At 36.0% G+C, this 15,835-nt stretch overlaps 2 protein-coding genes across 3 annotated transcripts in view; one reads left to right on the top strand and one right to left on the bottom strand.

The window, feature by feature from the left end:
- LOC118406395 (amino acid transporter AVT1J-like) overlaps positions 1 to 2,370 on the bottom strand; it is a 16,757-nt gene extending 14,387 nt beyond the window's left edge. Inside the window, exon 1 of the mRNA XM_035806433.1 lies at positions 2,284 to 2,370. Coding sequence (XP_035662326.1) covers positions 2,284 to 2,317 — 34 coding nt within the window. The 5' untranslated portion in view covers positions 2,318 to 2,370. The remainder of the gene's footprint in view (positions 1 to 2,283) is intronic.
- Positions 1 to 15,835, top strand: part of LOC118406393 (anoctamin-4-like) — a 60,518-nt gene that overhangs the window by 1,757 nt on the left and 42,926 nt on the right. The window lies entirely within an intron of this gene.

The following is a 15,835-nucleotide window of genomic DNA, read 5'->3' on the forward strand; positions in this document are numbered from 1 at the left end:
TTTACCTTTTACATTATTCATAGAAATAAAACATGATTCCTAGAACTAATGAGTCTGTTTTGCAACGACCACTGGTAACAAATTAGCAGTGAAAGCAAGTACTACAGCTCTTACTGAGCTTTCTGGTACAATGCAGTTACTAATCAGCTTTTTTTTTAACCAAGAATTACTGGAGTGGTATTACTTAATGTTCATTTTGAAAAATGATTTTTCTTCTTAGTGACCTCTTGCAAAGAAGCCAACCATTTGTCTTGTAAGACTATTGAATCATCTCTGTTATATACTTGTCTGACTGTTGTCTGACCCTTGCCTCTTCCCTAATGACCTCAATGAAAAGTGGCCTGCAGGCCGATTTGAGCTTCCATGAATGAACAAAGGGTTCAACAAACAAACAAATAAACAAACAAAATCATCTATGTACTACAAAAGTTCAACCAAGGGCTGTCTCCAAGACCTGTCTTTCCATCCCCAAAATCTGACCTTTAATGCATAAGATGGAAGAAAATGCATTTTTGTTTGTTTGTTTGAACAAACTTGTTAATTCAAGTAAGTTTATAAATATAATGACAGATTTTACAAGGAAAATAAACAACATAATCTCTTAGACAATTAGTCTGTATGCCAGACCCCAGCCCGATCTCAAAAATATCTATTGACGAGTATTGTGCAATTTGCAATAGATATTTTGGAGATCGGGCTGGGGTCTGCTATCCAGGCTATCAGACAATGAATGAATGAAGACCTTTATTGTACATTCATACCCACTGGGTTTAGTACAGGTCACAACAAATGATACAACATGATATAATGATACAATGAATCTACACTACTCAAGGATCGTATTCTACTGCGTACATTCGGCTTCTTCTCGTTTCTTTGTGATATTGAAAATGTAAGAACAGATATGCTTTATAAGTAAAGGCTTGTCTAGATTCATAAGGAATATAAATTTGTCTATATTACTTAGTTGTATGAAGTGGGGGAACATGGATTCTATTAGTCTGTAGAGTTCAGCTCTCTCTTCCTTGTACAAACTACATTCTACTACAAAATGATGTTCGTCTTCTAACTTATCTAGACTGCAGTATCAACATATTCGTTGTTCTAGAGGAGTGCGGTTATGTCTTCCGGTTTCGATGTGTAATTTGTGGCAACTGACTCGTAGTTTTGTGACGGCCGTCCTGTGCCGAATATTGTCAATATCCAGGTATTGTTCCACATTATAAGTGGACTTGAACAGTCTGTAAGACCTCAATTTGTTTTTAGCGGATCCACCTTTGTTGTCATTGTGTATCTCTCTTAGAAAAGTTTGAAAATAAATGTCTTTCAGACGCTGATTGATAGAATTGATAATTTGAGACGAATTTGTACTGTGCTGTAGAGGACAATGCCATACATAACCATAGCCGCATTCCTCCAGTGACTGGCGAATTCCTGACGCCCAACACTTGGCTCCAGCCTTGTCTAAATCTATCTGGCAAGAAAGAGCGTCTGACTGGAAACTGTCTGCTGGTACTTTCTGGCGAAGTCTAATTAAGTGTTTAATAGCATTTAGGGAGGCTTCCAAATGAATGGGGAACCTCCCTAACTCGGCTCTAGCGGCGAGGCCACTTGTGGATCTTGGCACGTGTAGGGTTTGCTTACAGAATTTTAGATGTATTGTTTCAATAGAGTTGGAGAGAGCCCTGGTAAACTGTGAAACCTTTTTTTTGTTCTCCGAGATTGAACCACAAGGAAAGAAAATTCATTCGCAGTACTTAACGAGAAACCATTACAGGGCATTGACATAATTCTGAATAATTTTCTCTTTAACATTGATACAATTACACTAAGGCCCCGTTCATGATGCAAAAAATGAAACGGTTCTATCGGTTACTATCGGTTAGGCCAGCTGAAACGGATAAGTTTTGTCATCATGGACGGTCCGAAACGGATCTGAAGCGATAGGAAACGGTTTGTTCGGAACCTCCTCGCGAGGTAGTATTGAAACGGTTTCTTCCTTATCCGGAATTGCGAATTTGCATCATGAACGCAAAAGCGGCGCGATCCGTTTTACATCCGGGCATGTGCGTTCATATTTGGTGTACAAGTTTGGGCAAGATCACAACATCCTTGGGGGTCAGAGGTCGCATTACCTTGCCTTTTCAAGGAACTGAAACGGTTTGCAAGTTTGCATCGTGAACGCAAAATGAAAACCGTTTCCTGTCGTTTGCTGTCGGATTTCCAGGCCTAACCGATAGAACCGTTTCATTTTTTGCATCATGAACGGGGCCAAAGACTTACTTGATTGGTAACTCTTTCCAGTGAAAACCCTCATCGTGGCTAGCTCTGCTTGTCTTTGAGTGAGTTTGACTTCGGCTCTTCAACTCTCCAGTTTTATACAGTTTCTCCCTGTAGACAGACAAATGCCTTTGATCTTTTGAAGCCAGAATTTGAATAACATGTAAACAACTATAGTATTAATTGTCTTGAAAATGTTCGTTATTGTCTTGGAAAGTATTAGTGGCAGACTTGTTCAACTGGTAATTTCTGTAATTGGTCTTGCATTTATTATCATGTACATGTACATGTGCTTTGTAATTTACAAAACATGTTAACGAATGCATTGTTCGTGTTGGTGCCTTAGTCCTATTCTTTCGTTGCAAACTCCTTTTTTTATTTTGCTAAGGCCACACCAATTCAATTTCTTGGTTCACGGATTTTTTCATAAAAAAATATGGAGCGAAAGGGCGAAATAAAAATAAAAATAAAAATTGTAAAATGGTTGGGTCAAAGGTAAGGGCTAATCCAAAATATTAAGAATAAAAAGTTTTCAGCTTGAAAAAAGTACAAAACCACTATTACTGTACAGTAACAGCATCTGTTTGTTGAAAATTACAAAAAGTAGTGTCAGTTTTTATGTTTGTCCCTGAATGAAAAATATAACTGCAATAATAATACCCACACTTTAAGGAGCTTATGATATAGAGGCCAATTTGCTACACCAGAAAGTTGATGAATGGTTTCATTAATGTTGAAAATTTGCTGAATGGTAATTTTTATTTTTATTTTTTTTCCAAAAAAATTGGAGCGAGCGAATCCATGAACCAAGAAATTAAATTGGTGTGGCCTAAGGGTGCCCAAACCTAGTACAATTCCAATGTATTGTACATCTCTTTTTTCAAGGAATTTCTGTAAGAAAATTTGTTGTTGTTATTTTGCTCCAAATCTATACCCTAACACCTAGTCGGTTTGTTCAGGTAGACATTTTCTTGCAGTTTGACATTAGGTTAAGTTAATTCCTAATGATTGAACACTAATTTGATTTAGTCTACACAACAGGTTTTTCAAGTACTGTAAACCATAGAATGTTTGGAATGTTATTGCTCTTGCAGTTCTTGCTTCTCTAGTCTGTGCAGTTTTATTTCTCTGTGACGCAGAGTGTGCTCATGCATTTCCAGTGTAACGCTAATTCACCTTTATCCGCAGGGTAACCTATATCTTTTTTTTGTCAAAACAAGTTATTTAGGCACATTAGTTCTACGGGTGGTACTACCGTGGTAGTTTTAAACTGCAATATCCTGAAAATAATGTTGCAATTTGAAAGCAACTTCCGCCGACATGATATCCCAAATACCCTGTTTTTAAAAGTAACGAATATTGTTTACCCCATGGATAAAGGTGAACTAGCATTACACTTACTTGTATAATTACTGCAACAGAATTTTTTGTCAAACATTAGGGGTTACAACGTTCAATATAGGTGTTACGAACAGGGTGATAACTTGGGTTATCATGTTGGGTTCTACTGTTATCACAAGGGCGTCCATAGTATAATTCGAGCACACTTGTGTAGTGCGTAGAGAGTGTTGTTGTTGATAATTCAAATATTGAACTTTGACATTGGAATTACTGTTTTTACAGTTTTTTATTTGAGGACGCCAAATTTTCTCAGCTTCTGTCAGATATCACGTTGCAATTTAGTTTTCTTGTTTGGGTAAGATATAAAAACAACAACAATGAATAACGTTAACAAGGTGTATTTCACATCACTTTTGGGCCCAGCCCTCCCGCAAGTCGGATCACCCTCCGACCCTGTGCGATCCTTCTGTTTAATAATGTGTCAAGTCCCCCCAAAAAATTGGATTAGACTTTCCAATGTACAAACTACAGTATCTGTATTTTGTGTCCAAAACACAACAATTACTTGGAAACTAGGAAGTAATCCCCAGGGCCACAATGTATAATGTAATATACTGGCAATAAAATGCTTGCATGGCTTGTGAGTTCAATGACATTTCAAGGTAAGGGTTGTTCCACTTTGTCCAGGCGGAGTATCTTTCTTCTTTTCTGTGTAATTCAGGGTTCAAATCTTCCAAGGAGGTCCTTGAATCTTCTATGTACTGTAATGCAAAAACAGAAGAGTATCAGAAGTGCAATAAAATGTCACAAAGTATGTTAAATGATTTATCAGAATTTGTGAGTTTTCAATTGAAGTATATCATCAAAATAAAGCTGTGCTTGAGTGTATAGTTTAGTTATTCAAGTGTGAAAGTACTCCACCCTATACCCTGAAGGTTTAAGCCACTGCGATCCAACCTAATGTGTGTGAGACAATTTTCTTTGTTACATGGATAATGATTTATCCCTGACCCATTGCTAACAGGGCTAAGCTTTTGTTACCAATAGGTTTACAAAATCCATTCAACAAAATCTATAACATGTAACTGCAAGTTACTCCAGAGTAAAGTTACTCTGGAGTCAAGACAACATTTCGGTTACACAAAATTGTGTAGCAGAAGTAACTGTAAGATTCAGATTGACAGCAGTATAAATTGTGTTAGTAAGTTCTCTTGGGAGTTGACCTCACTTGGAACATGTATGCCTTAGGTTAGAGCAAAAATAACCTTGTGTTTTGTTGAGAATTGAGGAAGGCACTCAAGGTATAATTATACACTAGTACAGCATATTCTTTACATTTAATCAAATTTAATGGTACTTCAGAAAAAAAAATGATAAAACCTCTTTTGAAGGTAGCTATATACTCAAGGAACTGTGAGTGTTATACACTAGAGTTAATTACAGTGAATTCTTTAGTTACATTCATCAGAAAAAAATGATAAAACCTCTGTTATAATATTGATATTAAAGTTTAAAGTTGCATGGTTTGTTAGAAGTTTGAAGTAAGCTATAGACTAATGTACTGTTATAGTTTTATATATGTATATATATATATATATATATATATATATATATATATACATTACTGGTGAGTAGTATACCTCACATAAAAATATTAGAAAAAATGATACATCCTTTTTTTGTATTGCTTGAAATTTTTAACATCAGCTGATTATGATAATAGACATAAGTACTATTGTACATTGAGTAGTATATTTACGTGTTTAAAAAGAATGAATTCCAATCTCTCCTACTAGTAGCTGAATTCCAAATTCTTAGATTCCAATGTCTACATAGTTACAGTACATACATGTCTCACTGTACATAACTCTTAAGAACCTTTGTCAGTTACCTTTTTGTTTATTTAGAACACTGCTTAGAATACCTCTGTAGTTACCTACCATGTTTACTTTAGAACACCTTAGCCGTTACCTTTTTTGTTTATTTAGAACGTAAGAAGTATTTCTTATTCCGCAGAGTTGTAAACTTTTATTTTCATTTCACTGAAGAAGAACGACGGATGTCGTTTGAAACGTCTGAATTAAATTTGATTTATCCAGAAGAAGAGATTCAACTTTCATCTATTCATTATATTCCTGGATGTATAATCTTCACAAACGTATAACTTTTAACTGTTTAACCAAAATGTTTACAGTAGATTCATTGTCACATTTTTTTGTGATCTGTTGCGGTAAATCATGATGCCACAAAATGTTTTTATTATGTTTTCCAACTGAATAATTGTATCATGAAGTTTTTATATGCTATTGAACATGTCTTGTAACTATGTAAGTGGTTCAGTACATAGGGTAGTGAGGTGTGACCAAGAGTGTGTGTGTAAATAAAATTACATGCATTTATTTAGCATGAAAGTGTTGCCAGATTATTGGTCTGTTGAAGAATTGGTTTGAACATTTTTATGTAAGACAAAGAGAGGGTGTTGTTCTATCGAATCTCATTCCCTTTGTGTTGAAAGAATTCTTTCCAAATGTAAATATCAAATTCTTGTAATGAATGAATGAACTTTATTGTGCGACATTTGTACACGGTACAATTGTAAGGCAACAGTAATAAGTCAATTAATACAATGGTACTCGTCTAAGGTCTATAACTACATACATGTATAGTACAGGAATGTAGACATACATGTAAATGGCGTATTGACATAGTGTAATATGCAAGTTAAACAAGTCGGTCTGTTACTGTACAATACATTGTAGATTCTCTCTTTTTTAGAGCATTACATATATATTGGCCTAAATACGAAAATATGTAGTCTGGAGTGGACATGACATAAGTAGATTGAAAGTACATGTGTTTGTCATTCTTTGGTAAAGGTGTGCTAGATTTACATGTGATGATATCCATTGATTTTTGTCTATCTATGCTATACTGTAGGGCATGTCATTAAAAAAATGATAACTCATCTTCAACACCATCTTTACATGAAGGTTGTTGTTATGACCTTTACTGCACCTATGAGGTTAAAGGGGTTTATTTGACAAGAGGGCGAAAGGTGGTCAGTAGTTGTTTGTGTTGTAGGCAGGTCACTTTAACTTAAGGCCAAGGAAAATTATTGTGGTGTTTTGGGATGCAGTCCTGAAAAAGTTAGGGTTGCTTGGTAGGGATTCAATAATTTCAATAATTTTTCATAATGATTGAAGAATGTAGAACTGAAATTTATCAGGACACTGGTATTTTCAACATAATAGATTATTGTAACCATACTGGACATACCAGGGCTCCTGACTGCGACCAAGTTGGTCGCATATGCGAGTAGAATTCCCCTGGTGCGACCAGATCTGTAACCACAGTCGCACAGTGCGACCTCTTACAATTAATCATCATTTATCATCCAGCCAAGTAGAATTTTTGCAGGGAAAGGCTGTCCCTGCCAGGTATCAGTTTCTTCCCCTGACAGGGATGGTCAGCAGGGGTTGTCACACCTCATTAAGGCCTGCCATGTGTCTGTACTGTCTTCAATTACATGAACCAAGGAGGTTTAAAAAATGTTTTTCCACTGGACCTTTATTTACTGTATTCCCTTTGTGAGTTTGTCCAAACAGATAGGGAAATTTGAGAGTATACATGATATATATAATATATATTGGTTTGGCCAAGGAGGTTGAAGAAAGAGCCTTGGTTTGGCCAAGGAGATTTCATGTATAGGAAATAACCTCCTTGATATAGTATGGTATGGTATGATATGCTATGACAGCATGATAAGTGGAGGTCCAGTAGGCAGTAACAAAACTTTTGTAACATGACTTTTTAGACAACAATGTTGCAGCCCCTGAGACAGTGAACAAGTAGGCCTTTATAAAAAAAATGGTAGGGTGGAAAAAAAACATTCTTGAGATACGATCTTGGTGTTGGAGAGCGGCCTGCACTATTTCCATTTTCAGTTCAATTTCACCCATTTTGTCAGACACTTGTACTTTTATACTTATTTGTGGTTTATTTTTTTTTCAATCTAAATGGTAATTTGGGATTAATCAGTTATTTTTCATTGTTCTTACAATAAGAAGGCATAATTACTTTTTTGTCTGTGTAACTTGGTTTCAGTATTGAATACATTTTGATAATCCTTATGCTGCAAGTTTGATTAATTCATTTTTTGGACATTAAAAACTTGTTCGTCAACAGTCATGCCTGACAAGGCTGGAGGTACAAGAATCGAGTCTGAATAAAGCAGCCGGCCATAGCAAAAAAACTTTTGTCCTCCTATCCCCAAGAACCACCACATCAATGTATTTACCACATTCACCGTATTTAAAGCAAGATTGTTTTTTCTTTCATATTACTGTATTAAAATATGCTATTCCAGGTGATCAACAATGATTCTTAGATTTTTTGCTTTTACTACCAATTTTTACAGTGGTGCTCCTAAATTTTTGCTGGTGCTCCTAAGTTTTTAGAGTTAGGAGCGCAGTGCTCCTAGGCCAAAAAGTTAGTCTGGAGCCCTGCATACAGATATACATTTCACAAATACAAGACATTATATCAACAAACTGAACAAAGAATTACAATCTTTATTACACATTCTTGCATACATGGACTGTTCAAAACGTTGAGTTGTTACCAGTGTGAAATGAAAAATTGCAAGAATAAGATTGTCTTGTGAATCAATGCAAGATTGAAAATCTTATGTCCCTAATACTGTACCTGCAATCGACCCCACAAAACAACATTAAGGTTCACAGATTTTGCTAGGGTCATTCCAGTATTTAACCAGAATTACAAGTTGTAATACTGTACAACATTTTCTTTCAACTGGCCCTAACTTAAGTTACTAGCCATGCTGGTATTTTGTGATGTCAGTTGACTGTACACGCCCACACATTGTCAAGACCCAAGTCAGTGTACATAAGGTAGATTCATTGTCTTTCAGCCGTACAGTGTGCAAACATGTACAAACCTAAGGTGTGTGTGTGTGTGAGTCACTTAGGAGTAGGAGTAGGAAATTTCCACTGCAAGTTGTGCCAATTCTGTCTTGACTAGGGCATGCTTGAGGGTTACTTCATTAATCATGTTACAAAGGTTTAAAAATGACAACAGCTTTTTATTGTTGGGTTAGTCCGTTAAGTATCTTTATTGGGGAAGAGAAATGAGGTCTTAATCATGGGTGATTTTGTTTTGCATTTACAAAATGTAAATATTCAAATATAAATGTACATAGATACATATATGCATACATATACATGTACATGTACAAAGAGAATGTGTTTGTCTGTTACTACATGTATCGTAGGTTCCTATTGCACAATTCTAATTTAGGTGTTGTGCCATGCTATGTAGTTTTTTTCCTCAGGGTTTTGAGAGGATCAGTAACTGCCACTTTTAACAATATCACTACCGTAGATATTGAAATATTTGGGTTAGTTTTATTTAAATTTGTGATTTTCACAACTTGGCAACTGAAAATGAACTTTCCATTGTACAAAAATGTATTACAACAATACATTATCTACAAGTGTACTAAAAAACAACAACATAAGAGTCCTTCCTCCTGGCTTCTACCACATAATTTTCACTGTGAAAATAAAAAGACTTACAGTAAAGGGGACAACACCCTGGGCAGGCTATAACTGCTTATCAGCAAAAGAATTCCAGCTGTTTAGAATGTTTAGCATACTGCTTTTCCCTGGTGAGGTTTCTATGCTGGTACATTTGTACCATTGAACCCAATGTGTTAAGCAGTCATACAACCTTGAAGTTAAAAGTATATTTTATAATCAATAGTACTATGAAAAATATTGATATAATGAACTACAATCAGTTGATATACTGCTCAAGTTTTTCAGATCTGGTTAGTTTCTTATATGTACACACGGTAATGTACATGTACAGCTCCAAATAAAAGAGAAAAAAATAACGGAAAGCAATTATCTATGGAGCCCATCTTTTTAAAATCACACAGGTAAACCTGTACTAATTACAAGTTTCTCACTGCTACAATTAGCAAATTACTGTAAATTCATTTATTTTTGGTAGGACTCAATTTCATGGAAAGAAGGGAAAAGAGATTTTGCATATCAATGTTGAAACAGTTGGTGTATAAATTTGAAGTACCAGTGTCATATTTTTTTTTTGTTCTTTGTTTGTGCTTTATTAATTATGTGGGCGAAGCCACACATATAGTTTTCTTACAAGTATTTCACCGGAAATCAGAAACAAATGGAAGCCTCCATGTACTCCATGTTTCAAGCTTTTTGATTGGCCTAAAGTCGCACTTTCTCGGTTGTACGTCAGAGGTGAACCTATCAACGCGCAGGACACAATCGGCATCCATTTTGATAATAGCCAATCAAAACTCAGAAAAATGGAAGCTGTTAGCAAATACTCCGCGTTCCCAGCTTTTTGATTGGCCTAAATTCAGACTGTCTCGGGTGTACGTCAGAGCTGGACCTATCAACGCAGAGAACACAAAATGTCATTCGGCATCCAGTTTTATAATAGCAGCTGAGACGCGGCAGTAAATCGGCCATGCATTCGACCAAACAGGCGCTCAAGGAAGAAGTTGCCCGCCACGGAATGAACAAGATTGATAAATTTGCACAGAAAAACATTATCTTCAGAAAATGGGACCTTGGAATCTTGCAAATTAAACAGTGAACGGACGTGTTCAAGCTACGCATTGCATTTGTATAGATGTACCTGTTAAAATGCCGGCAATGACGTTACGGCAAGCTTGGCCGAATGGCTAAAGCACCAGCTACATTTGCGCTTTTTTCGCTAGGTCAACCCTGGTTCGATTCCGGGCGGGAACAACTTTCTTTTAGTTGTCCTTTTTTTTTCTTTTTTGATATTTACAACAATTTTATCTTGCAAACAGAGCATCGTTCAGTTTACACGCCTTTTTATTTATTTTTTAACTGCCCTCAAAAGACGGCGTTTAAACGGTCGGACGGTCCATGTGGGGAGGGGGGCTCGTCAACACCTCGGACCATACCGGCAGCCAAATACTGTATCGTCGATGTCTGTCGCCTGCGGCGTTAAGTCAAATTTGGAATGGAGGCTACGGTACGGTACCGGACCTGAACCTGATCATGAATTTCAGCTTTATAATTGCTACACAGCACAACCCGTGACGTCAGGTAAAGGCCGAGAATAGGGGTGAACCGAGAATACGGGGCACCTAATGGCAATTATTATTGTGTGTAAGATAGTTTGACTTAAACTTCAAAAAAGGCCACGGGAAAGACTTGCTGCATTTTCGCGAAAATGTTGTCATTCTAGTTGTTCCTTTTCTTGCGATTTTTCCTTTCTTTTCCCTTCGCCCACATCCTGCATTTTTTTCAAAAATGTTGCCTTTCTAGTTTTTTTATTTATTAGTGCTGGAGAGATTATTGTGAAAACTGGAAAAAAAAAAACTCATCAAATATTTACAGATTTACAGTAAGAAAACAACAACATCAATTGTCATTTTCCAACCCATATAATACAATGTATCCCTGAGTGTCCTTTTACTAAATGTTGGTTCATATGACAAAATGTCAACAATTTATGAATAAAACTCATTTGTGTTTGTAAGAAATGCTTTTAGGTAATGGCTTGCTTTTTCAAATGATTTGGTACATAGATTTCATTATTTTGTATATATTGCTGTCAACATCATAAACAGGAAGGAACATTGCTAAAAGTAAACCATCTTTTGCCACTGTTTTTGTCTGCAATCAAATCAAAGGTGGTGGAAGTGCCGCTGAAATTTGATTAAAGAGGCTTTATTGAGAGGTTGGAGAAGCTTTCACCCTGATTGTTGTGGTCCAATTAGAAGCCTGCTTTCTTAATTAGATTAATTCATTACCTAAAGGGACCTTTGCATTTCCTGTTAACCTAGTTTTTTTTGGGTCGATGAAAATGAAATTTACAGCTTCAACAGGGAGTTAGGTACACAATATGGCTTTTGTTATTTTTTTAAAGTCCACTTTGGAGTATTATGTCAATATGAATAGGAACAGTTTATTTTCAAGGAGTTTTGAAACACAATCATCATCTTTAAATGTTCTTGTTCCTCATTGCATTGGGTAAGCTCATTTGTTGTTTTTCGAAAATCTTACTGGCCATATTTTATTGTTGTATGAAGTGGTAATTTTGGTGCAAATGTTAATGCCCAGTATGTACCTGCAGTTCCTCTAATCATTACTAGGGGGCACTGCTTGCTGGAGACTGTACCTACCAGAAGAGATCACAAACTTTCCAATCTGAATATTTTGTTAAGGGTCTACTTGCTTTTTTTCCGCAAAGTTAGGTAATTTAAAAACTTCAGTTTTACCATTAATTGTAGTCTGCTTGCTCTTATTCAACTTTAAGCATTTTCCCTTAAATAAGTAATAAAACGTTATCGGCCACTTTTAATGCTATGTCAGGGCTCGAAATACACTTTTCAGTCAACTTGCACCAGTGCAAGTTAAGCCAAAGGTAACTTGCACCAAAAGAAACTTACTTGCACAACCCAAAATAGTGAACTGTTAACCCTTTATTCTTCTTCTGAAAATTTGCAAATATATGGGGATACATAAAGACCACATGTTTGGATATTTGTCTTCCAAAGCGTATTTTATTTTGGATTTCAAATTGTACAACAAATGTGAATTTAGGCTTAATTTAAGACAATTCAATGTCTACAACTTGATAAGATCAATAGATTTCTTCTGGACTCTTCGAGTGACTTCCATCACTATTCTTAACCATCGCTAGAACAACTCAATACAAACACATATAACTGGAAAATCCAGTTGATCATATCAAAGTCACTAAATTGTATGCAAAATGTATTTACTCATATGCAAATCAAGGTAAGACAACACCATAGGAATTATTAGCATTATAGAGATGGAATTGTCTTCAAATTTTGTTTACCTGGATGTCTAACCAAGTTTAGAAATAACAAATTTAGGCTATTTTTTTATTCAGTGTTGTTTTCTTTTACCTTTCAATGGCAGACAATATTCTTGGTGTGTGTAAGCTTTTTCTAAAGTCAGGTATTAGTGGATAAAAGTAACTTGCACTGGTGCAAGTTTGGTCCAGACTTACTTGCACCACACCAATTTTACATGCACAAACTTGCATATGCATGTGGTATTTCGAGCCCTGTATGTAGTTATCTATAATTCATTGTTAAGCTTTATATAGACAAATCTTTCCTACAGTCCAGATTGCCGGAAAGTCACAACAGAGCATTTACAGTGTAGTTATGTTCAAAGTTCATCTATTAGTCAGTCCCTGAGTACAATGGAACAATCCAATGAAATTGTTCCCAAAACTTTTTCCAAGGACAAGTCAGTTTAACGTCCCTGAATTTAACGCTACTTCACCTTTATCCAAAGACTAACCTATATCCGTTTGTTTAGAAATAAAACAGCATACGGATATCAAGTCGAGGGATGGTTTTATACTGCAGTATTTTGAAAATATCACAATATGAAACCACCGTCCGCCGTTGGATATCCCTAAAAAGAAACGTTTTTGAAAACAACAGATATAGGTTAGCCCACTTATAAAGATGAACTACTCTCATGTCCCTAATAAACGTACCGGGACGTTTATTTTTTTCCCAGGAAAATTCCACCCGGTACGTTCTTATTTGGGACGGTACGTTTATTATTTTTTTGAAAATTGGGGCTTTGCTAACCAGGGACAACCGCATAATAAAAAGTTTGAGGTTTTCTGTCCATATGTCCGCGGTATTTTTGCTCAAAATTCACTATTTTTGGCCGAAGCGGCTCGGATTTCCCCTCCACTGTGACCCAAACACCCTAGCGATTATGTAAAATATCGGTCGATTTCGCTATGAATGTACAAAATAAATGTTATTATTGGGAAAATAAGCCGCCACACTGACGTTTTGAAGCACAATTTTTTATATAAACAACTTTTACAGTCTCTATTTACATCGTAAATGAACACACTGATCACATAATTTTAGCATGTACAGGTACAGTTTATTTCCGACCATGTGGTTCCATGCGCTATCGGCAGCGTCAACGGGGCGGACGAATAATTCCTTCACATAAGAAACAACAATTAGAACCTTCTTTCCCTTGTAATGTGAGTTTTGGGGCCGCAAATTCTCCAAAAACAGCAGAAATCCGTCGGTAAAAATAGCTTTAAACTTGAAGAAAAAGACCGAAACTAGCACCCTGTTGCGCGGCAGATTCGAATCACTAAAATGAGGCCGTAAACGGGTGAAAATGATTTTATTTCGGTGTAATGATGGGCACAAAATGTCATATATATTTTCAGAGTGTTGAATTTCAGAAATAATCATAAAATTTTCTAATTTTAGCGGTTTCTAGTGTCAAAATATAATCTGTAACATATTTAGTATTTGTGGCCTGAATGCTGGGCTACTTCACAGACGAGCTCTCACAAAAACTTTGTGAACAGTTTGTGTCCATTTTGGGAGTGTTGATGTGTGTTTTAATTGATGGTTATGTCTAAAACATATATGGTTGCGTACTTGGAGCTATATTTATAATGATTTTATTGATATGCCAGTAATTTTAAGTAATGTACAAAAATATTTATTGATTACTTGCTTCAAGTTCTGAGTAGAAAATTCATGTATCATGTAAATTTTCACTTGTTGAATTTGAAAGCACTGTTGGCCCCCGGTTAGGAGTCTGTATACCTTTCATTAGAAAATGGAGAAAATATTATAATTTGAATAAGATATCTATAGTTATTCAATATTCATTATTCATACAGCTATATTTAACTGATTTGGTGATCAGGTATAAGTAAATAAAAATAACCTACCTGCTTATTATCTTCTTTCCCTTGAACAGAAGTATAATGGACACAGTCTACATGTCAATTTGGTCATTTTCCGGGGGGTATGTTTATTCCGGGGGTATGTTTATTAGATTTTGAAGATTTGTCCGGGGGGTATGTTTATTCCGGAAGGTATGTTTATTAGGGACATGAGAGTAGCGTTACCGTTAAGCATTGCTGGTCCCCTATAGTTTACCGTTAAGTGTTACCAGGATCCCACCATGTGGATACGCCCTGGAAAGTTTCCAATGCAAACATTTAGGTGGGGGGTTACAATGTATGTCAGCTTGCTACTGTAGCTCCATTTGTGTTCCTGTTTACTCATTAACCAAGGAACCAACTATAACACAGGTGAAAATACAAAGTCTAGTACAACTTGACGTGTGTGTACATTGTTGTTGGGGATTTTTTTTCCTTCCTTCTACAGTGCTATTCAAATTTGTTCACTGAAAAGTATTACCTTGGTTTCATTCCTGTATTACTCTTAGTGTTGAGAAATTGTGGTCTAACAGGGCCCCAAAAAGGATGTACAAGGGACAATTCTCCTTCGTCAACCCAACCTTATATCAAAATGATTTAGGATGAAAGCTTGTTTATTTAGCTTGACAGGATTGGGTAGCAAATTTCGGCATCGGAGGGATAGGTTAGATTTTTTTGTCCTGAATACCATGGTCAGGTGCTAGGGCCTCTTCTGGATTGGGATAAGTAGTTCTAAGTACAGTTATAAATGCCATCTCCGGACCCCCAGAAAAACTGTGTGCTAATTGGATATGCGGCCAGAAAAGGTGGGTATTATCTCATTCAAGCTAAGTGTTTAAGTCTGAAATATATGTTTGAGAACTTACAAGTAGAAACTCTGGATCAAACTGGTTGAAACTATTGATTGAATTTCAGTTCTAGAAAATCATCTAACTGAAATGAAATCTAAGTGGAGTGAAATATAAAATTGAAAGCCTACAATATTGTACTCTGTTAATATATACTATATGCCAAAGTCATTGGAGAAGTTCTCACTTGTTTGACATATATATATTATCATTATATGCCATACAGGGTATATAGTTCAATGCTCTCCTGCTTTTGAAACTTGCATGTACCAATGTATAATGATCTGGCTGACTTTCCCGAGGATGGATTTGGGGCAATGTTTATTTTTGAACAGACAGGTGAAGTCTTTTTTTATAACAAAGACGCAAATTTCTGTCTTAGAACAGATGGATAAGTTATGGAGGTAGTCAGCTATACCTGAACAACAAAAAATCCAGTCTGCACGATTCAAGCTGTGCATGTTGCAGATCACATTTTTTGAGCCCTTAAACTTAAAGCTGTGCAGTTTAAATTTGCAGATCAGATATTTTGAGCCTTGAGTCTCTGTGGATTTCAGCCCTATTGTCCCATA

This window comes from Branchiostoma floridae, chromosome 19, assembly GCF_000003815.2.
Source record: "Branchiostoma floridae strain S238N-H82 chromosome 19, Bfl_VNyyK, whole genome shotgun sequence".
NCBI classification, from domain to species: Eukaryota; Metazoa; Chordata; class Leptocardii; order Amphioxiformes; family Branchiostomatidae; genus Branchiostoma; species Branchiostoma floridae.